The sequence below is a fragment of the Phaseolus vulgaris genome, chromosome 7 (genome assembly GCF_051622355.1).
Source record: "Phaseolus vulgaris cultivar YP4 chromosome 7, ASM5162235v1, whole genome shotgun sequence".
Lineage (NCBI taxonomy): Eukaryota > Viridiplantae > Streptophyta > Magnoliopsida > Fabales > Fabaceae > Phaseolus > Phaseolus vulgaris.
Genome location: NC_143504.1, coordinates 49,484,395 through 49,491,094, shown reverse-complemented (window position 1 = coordinate 49,491,094; position 6,700 = coordinate 49,484,395). Strand labels below are relative to the sequence as shown.

The 6,700-nt window shown below is 33.0% G+C and overlaps 1 protein-coding gene across 3 annotated transcripts; it reads right to left on the bottom strand.

Moving 5' to 3' along the window:
- Positions 1 to 1,095: 1,095 nt before the first annotated feature.
- Positions 1,096 to 5,141, bottom strand: LOC137829807 (putative myosin-binding protein 4). 3 transcript variants are annotated; one of them, XM_068636731.2, is made up of 3 exons: positions 5,006 to 5,141; positions 2,949 to 4,289; positions 1,096 to 2,868 (listed from the first exon to the last, which is right to left on the bottom strand). In XM_068636731.2, the coding sequence occupies exons 2-3, from the start codon at positions 4,156 to 4,158 to the stop codon at positions 1,451 to 1,453; spliced, it is 2,628 nt and encodes an 875-aa protein (XP_068492832.1). In that variant the 5' UTR covers positions 4,159 to 4,289; positions 5,006 to 5,141; the 3' UTR covers positions 1,096 to 1,450. The 3 variants fall into 3 exon arrangements, with proteins under 3 accessions (XP_068492832.1, XP_068492831.1, XP_068492833.1); XM_068636730.2 differs by having other exon boundaries at positions 5,034 to 5,140; XM_068636732.2 differs by lacking the exon at positions 5,006 to 5,141 and adding an exon at positions 4,380 to 4,626.
- Positions 5,142 to 6,700: the final 1,559 nt, after the last annotated feature.

Below are 6,700 nucleotides of genomic sequence, written 5' to 3'. Positions count from 1 at the left end.
GTTCCATTTGGAGGTTGGTTTAATCACTCAATCATGTGGTTCCTATTGGAGACAAAAAAGATATTTAAGACAAGATTTGACTCTGTATAGACTTATAAGAGACTCTCCACTCTCAGAATATGCATGCACTCATAGCATTGCATTCCACTTTGATTAAGGAACTATTCACTCTTCTTCAACCTTATGATGATTAGCATATAAATAAGATATTTTATAATGGATAGTCAATTATAGAGATGATAAAATGGATACTCCATTTCAAAACATTGTTTAGTCTGATCTGATTCATATTTTAAATGAACAATTTTTTCTGTCAAGTCTTATTTATGTAATAATTTGATATATAAATATATATTTTAATAAAATATATAATATATTTTTTATTTTAAAAAACTATAATTATTGTTTTTAAAAACATATTGACCTATAAACCTATATATTGATTTGTTCTAAACTCATTTAGGAAGCATACTAAAATGACTTTATCAAAATTGACCCCTTCTAATTTAAACCATTATTTTATTAGCTTTACCAATTCATTTTATGCACTAGACACATTAGTCTTAACCTATTTTTCAAGCTCTATCCAATCAGTTTATGATATTCATTATTACACTTTTTATACATGATAAACTACAAAAAGAATTCACTATGGAGGCATGTTTAATGAAAAATATTATAAATGAAGAAATGAGTCAAGAATATCTTTTATTGATTATACTACATTTTCAATGGTCATTGCTATATTAATTTCTTTTTTGCTTTAAGAAAGTTATTAAACTTGAGCTAAAAAAAATTGAGTCCATAATTTTTGTCAAAAATATTCTGATTTAAAAAATAAAGCTTTGTAGTGTACAAATGATACTCAGTAACATATTATATAGCATATGCTCAAGTTATTCATGCAAAATGATGCACGAGCAAAATAACATGTATACAAAAGGACAAGTTAATCTGCTAACACATTAAGGAATTTGGACTTGAAAACTTGACAATCACAAGATCCAATTGAAGGACCTAACAGAACTGAGAGATCAAAACCCAAAAAAGCAGAACTGAGGACTCAACAGTTGCAACCCTCTACAAATTACATTGGACATTACAAAACTTAATCTTGTCATTAGAATTTAAATCAAGACCAACATTTGAAGCAGAGTTTAACATGTGAGAGTTACAAAGTTGTAAAATCTATTCATAAACATCCATAATCATTGAGCAACCCCACGCCTGGCCAACAAGCATGTCCAGCATTGGTTACATGTTTTGAAAGAGCACAGGCATATAATTGTCAAAGCAAATTCAGAAAATTCTGGGAGGATTCATATCGTCTCCATTGGTACGAGTGTAAACAATGTTTTATACTAAATGCTGTATGAAAGTTTATTTGTGCCTAAAAATAAAGGAAGAGCTAAAAACACTTATGTTTGACTGCTTACCGTCTTCATCTTATTCAAATTTTCCGTAGCTCATGCAGTCGATGAGCTATGTCTTGGATAAATAGTTTTCCATCATTGCTATTAAGAGAATTTGTTAGGTGTTCAAGAAGTTCATGATTAAGTTCAAGTGCTTCTAACCGGTCATTAAGGTCTGATATTTCATTTTCTAGAACAACCAACTCAAGTTCTCTTCTAGGTGTGGAGACTGTTGGCTTGTTTTCTACACTAAGAGAACAATCATCTGAAGCAGCTGATCCATCCTTATCAATATGATTTCCATTCAACATATTAATGTTTTTCTGTGTGGACAAGTCGGTCTCTTCATGACCATCTAATTGATGCTCTTCACCATTAGAAGCTCCTTGTTGATTTGATTTACTACTGGCTTCAAGTTTCTCAGGTCTGTCATTAGGCGCATGCAAATAAATTTCATGAACTTTCTGTTCCAAGTTTTTCAAACATTGAGAAATGTATTCCTTTTCCTCTTCAAACTCTAAAATGAAGGTTCCACCAGTCATAGCTTCATCGCCAACTCTGGATACTTCAACATTCTTTGAACTGGAAAATTTTCTGATGATGTTAGGCACACCAGTATTTTGTGTTGTTGTCTTTTCTCCTTTCAAATCCTGACTTTCCTTATGCATATCGTGGACCATATCCTCAACACCCGGCATATTCGATCTATAAAATTCCAGCTCGGCTTCTAAATCTTGTACCTCCTTTTCCTTTTCAGTGAGCATATCACCAACCTTCTCCAATTCATCATTATCATATTCTGCTTGCTCTTCCATCATTCTTAAATATTGAAGAGCCTCCATCTGCAGTGCTGCCTTCTCCTCCTGTAACCGTGTAATCATAGACATTGCCTCATTTGTAGCAACAGCAGAAGCGTTTCTTTCTTCCTCCAGTTCCTTAAGTAAAGAATCCAAGCATTTCCTGTAATAATCAATGTGTCGCCTCAATTTATCAGCATAACACTCTCCTTCAATTTCAGCAATATTGCTATCATCCAGAGATTCAAGACCAGATTCCACCGAGGGTGACTTTTGGAGTACCTGAACTCCATTTGGACTAGAAGCCTCAGTATGTGTCTCAGGCGAGTCAACGTGATCAACAGGAAAAGTTGATGATAAGTTAGATCCATTAGGAGAAGAATTATCTAATGGTGATTGCTCCACTTCCTCCTTGATGGTATCAACTTCCTCAGTGGTTGGTTGTTTTGTGACAAAATCAGTTTCTTCTCTTTCCTTAGTGACGACCGAGAACTTATTCATGTTACTTGAGTTCTCTTGACTAGGATTTGTAGGAGCAGCATCACATACCACCGGACCAGTCTCAGTAGATATTTTTTCCTCTGTACCAATCTTCTCTAAAACTTCCCCATTCTTTTCAGATACCATTCCGGTATCACTTGCTTGCGCAACATCCGCAGCTGGAAATATTTCAGAAAGCAGATGTTAAACAACTATTTTGAATAATAAAATTTGAAATACAGGGAAAGGGAAATCTTACATTTTTTTGATGATGCTCCAGCATGTGCATTTCTGCCGTTCAAAGTCATAAGCTCAGATAGGGGAGCAGGAAGAGAATCCTGAGAAGGAAAAGTAATCTTACTGTCTTCTGGTTCTGATTCTCTGTTAGGAACATTCAAAACAATAGGTGATGATGAAACCTCATCTAGTGAAATGAGCTCAGCCAGTTCAGAACTGAATGACTCCTGATTTGTTTGCTGCAAGTTGATTTCTACTGCAGAATTGGCATTCACGTCTTGATGTTTGCTGACATTAGGCTCCACACATTGAGCTGAGGACAAGGGCATGGGTTTGGCAGAACTACCACTTAAATTTTCCGGATTCGAATTACTCGGAATGCATTTTGTGGGAGGTGGTAATGTAATTTGAGACATGGGATCATTGCTAGCTTCAATGTTCTCCTGAAACACACTACTGGTGCTAAAATCATCGTCATCGGAAAATGGAAATTCATTCTCAGAATCTGAAGTCAGTCTCAGCTCGCAATACCCAACATGAGATAATGGCTGAAAACTGTTTTTTCCCTCTAATCCACAAAACTTATCCCTCATTTTCCTCATGTTATCCCTGTGATTTAAACGGCTTTGCCTTGGTGCACATGGCAAAGGAATATATGGCTTAAGAGCAGTTCTACCAGGTGATTTTAGTTGGATAGATCTTGGGGAGTTCTGATCTGACTTCCAAAGCTTACCACAACAAGTACACTGTATTGTACATAATCTTGCACCCTTAGAGCCAGCAAACAAATCTCTACTTAGTGATGGACTTTTGAAACCAGCATCACCAAGAACCAGCCCAAATTTACCCACCAACAATCTGTGAGATTTGCTCTTGGTCTTTGCAGTGACTGACAGAAGACAATCATCACACATCTTATGCCCATTTGCTAGCTTACCATGAACATGACACAAAATGAGAGATGATATTTCCGATTTGTGATTGCTGCAAAACAGGTTCTCATATAACTCTGGGCTTTCACAGCCTAAGATGTGATCAAGCCTAGAACACAACAAGCAGGGCAGTTGTAGTCGGCAATAGCTTGCAAATTTGGTGAGCATATATGACAGCAAGGCATCTAGTAGCAGCAGAAATAACAAAAACCACTCACTAGCTGCAGATGAAAGATGGGAAATGAACCCCTTCATCCTCTTTGCTTTGACAAATGAAGTTCCCTTACCACTTGATGCCATCTCCACCACAGTCGCTCTACAAACCCACAAGACTCAGACAAGACAGGGAAACTCATCAATCAAATCACAGCCACCCAACTCAAAGCCCAAAATTGCCTCACCAAGATTGATGATGAGCTAAGGCTAGAAGGCTACAAAAATGGCAACAAAACAACAACCATTAGACTCAAAAAAATTAAAATTGAAACTCAAATTAAATGCATTGCATTCAATATTTTTACTTTTATGAACACATGTATCTTCCTCCATAAACAACCATACTCGAATCCAAGAAGACAATGGTAAATATGAAAGAAAATCCTTTTCCAATATTTAACATGGTTACATATTCAGGATTCAAACTCAAGCCTAATGATTAAATCAGAACAACCATGAATGGTGGATTGCATTTAGTTGACGCGCCATTTTAACAAAGAAAAATTCCATACATCATCCACAATCATCGACGGCACAACCACAACAACAACCAACATCAAACAAATTGAGCAAAGCCATAAATAAATCCTCAACTCCTTAGACAACGACAAAAAACAAACAATTAAATAAATAAATAGGAACAGATTTTCATTTTAATAGAGTAATTGATTGATGAAAACGAAATATACACTTCCCTCATCGAACAACCTATACTAATAAATTATGAAGTAACCATAAACATAAACAGAAAGTGAATTGAAACCAACCCAACCGTAACGCATTACGCCTTAGATTACCAACTACCAACTGCAATTTTAGTTATCAGCATTAAATCAAATAAATTCAAAAGGACACAAATTTCAGAAATAAATAAATTAAAAAATGGGTGGATAATTCACAAATATTTCCTGATTTATTATATTTTGCTCACATTTTTTGGTGCTGGAAAATGCAGGTACCTGTTCTGTTCTGCAGCCTGCGAAGAGAAACAGAGAGGATGAGGTACAGAGGCCATTTCTGATCAAAGATGGCATAGAATTTCTCTTTTCTTTCCTTCCAAAATAAGGAATAAACAAAATCATCAATAAATAATTAAAAACAAAATGCTAAAGAAAGTGAAGATTGAAGACAAATTAGGCGCGAAATTACGAGTCGGTCCCTCCCTCTCCTCTTCCTCTTGATCAGTGACAGTTGAAACCAACGGTCTGATTTGTCACCATGCAAATGCAGCTGAAAATTAATTTTAATTTCTCAAAATATTTTTGTTTGGTAATTCATGTGTTGTGTTGTATTGTTAAATGATGAAACAAAAAATGTATCAAAATATACAGATTAAATTTAAATATTAATAAATAGAATTGATTATGAATACATAAGAATATATGCACTTTGGGTTCATGCTTATGCCAAGTGCTCATCACGTTGCTATTTTACAGCTGCAACAATGGATGACTTTGCTATCAATCATTTTCAATGAAATATTATTCCCTTAATGGATATTCAGTATTTTAATACTTCAAACACTTTATAAAAATATAAATAAATTATAACGTATAAATAGAATATAAATCTTATTTTATAAGTAAATTCTATACAATTTTCTTTAATTGTTTTCTAAGTTAAAAAAAGAAAAAAGAAGGATAGTGTTGAAGGGAACAAGTTCATGCTTGGAAAGTAACTATTGTATACATGAAGGGATGCATGTTCATTGCTTTATTGAATTTAGTGATTATTATTTTCTGGTTGGTGGACTTTGATATTCAAATCTTACAACTCAACTTCAAGTTTCATAATTAGTTTGAATCATTTTGGGTAAAACTCAATTAATCTTACCAATTACTATTTTGGGTTTCAAAAATATTGTATTTATCCTAGTTATTTTCAATGTGACACTTGTAATAACTCTCACTTCAAGTTTTTTTCCCTCCATTTTGATGATTTTATCCAGTAATCTATAAATAACTTGCTTTTGGCTCTTGATTTCTGGTATTTTAATCCCATTAAAAATTTAAAAATTGGTGTTTTCAAAGTAGGATTAAGAAAATCCTTTTAAATTTGATTAACTACAAACAAGCTTAACACAAATTTAGGGAATTAAACTATCTCCTAAAAAATTTAAAACTTTTTTAAAATTTTGAGAATTTATTTGAACTGTTGATTTTTAAGAGAAAGATTATTTAAATGAATAAATAATTTCTGGAAAGATAAAAAAAATAGAGTATAATATTATGTTAAAACAATGACTCACACATGTTTTCATCTACTTTATCTAAAATTTTGAGTAGTCTATACTTTGTTGCTATATTTTATATTGCGCTATTTTTATACAAGTTTTTATTACTTATTCTATATTACTAATTTGATTCCATAAAAAACTATTGTATAAAGTTTAGAGTATTTTGATGAAAATTTTAACTTTTAATATTGGTTATCCTAATCATAGCTAACTCACATAAGAATCCATAGATTATATTTTTCGGCTCAAATCTAAAAAGAAAAATTCTCTCAACGAAATACTCAAAGTATATAACATAAATTTTTAAATTAAAATATTTTTTAATAAAAACTTATGAAATTTGATATATCATCGAGGCTATCCAAAAATCACCAATCATATGTCCTTGCA

Bases quoted from the DNA above. Each gene is read 5' to 3' on its own strand.
- LOC137829807 (XM_068636731.2), bottom strand. From the start codon at position 4,158: ATGGCATCAAGTGGTAAGGGAACTTCATTTGTCAAAGCAAAGAGGATG. The intron at 2,869-2,948 runs GTAAGATTTCCC...AAATATTTCCAG, and splicing joins TGGAGCATCATCAAAAAAAT to CTGCGGATGTTGCGCAAGCA.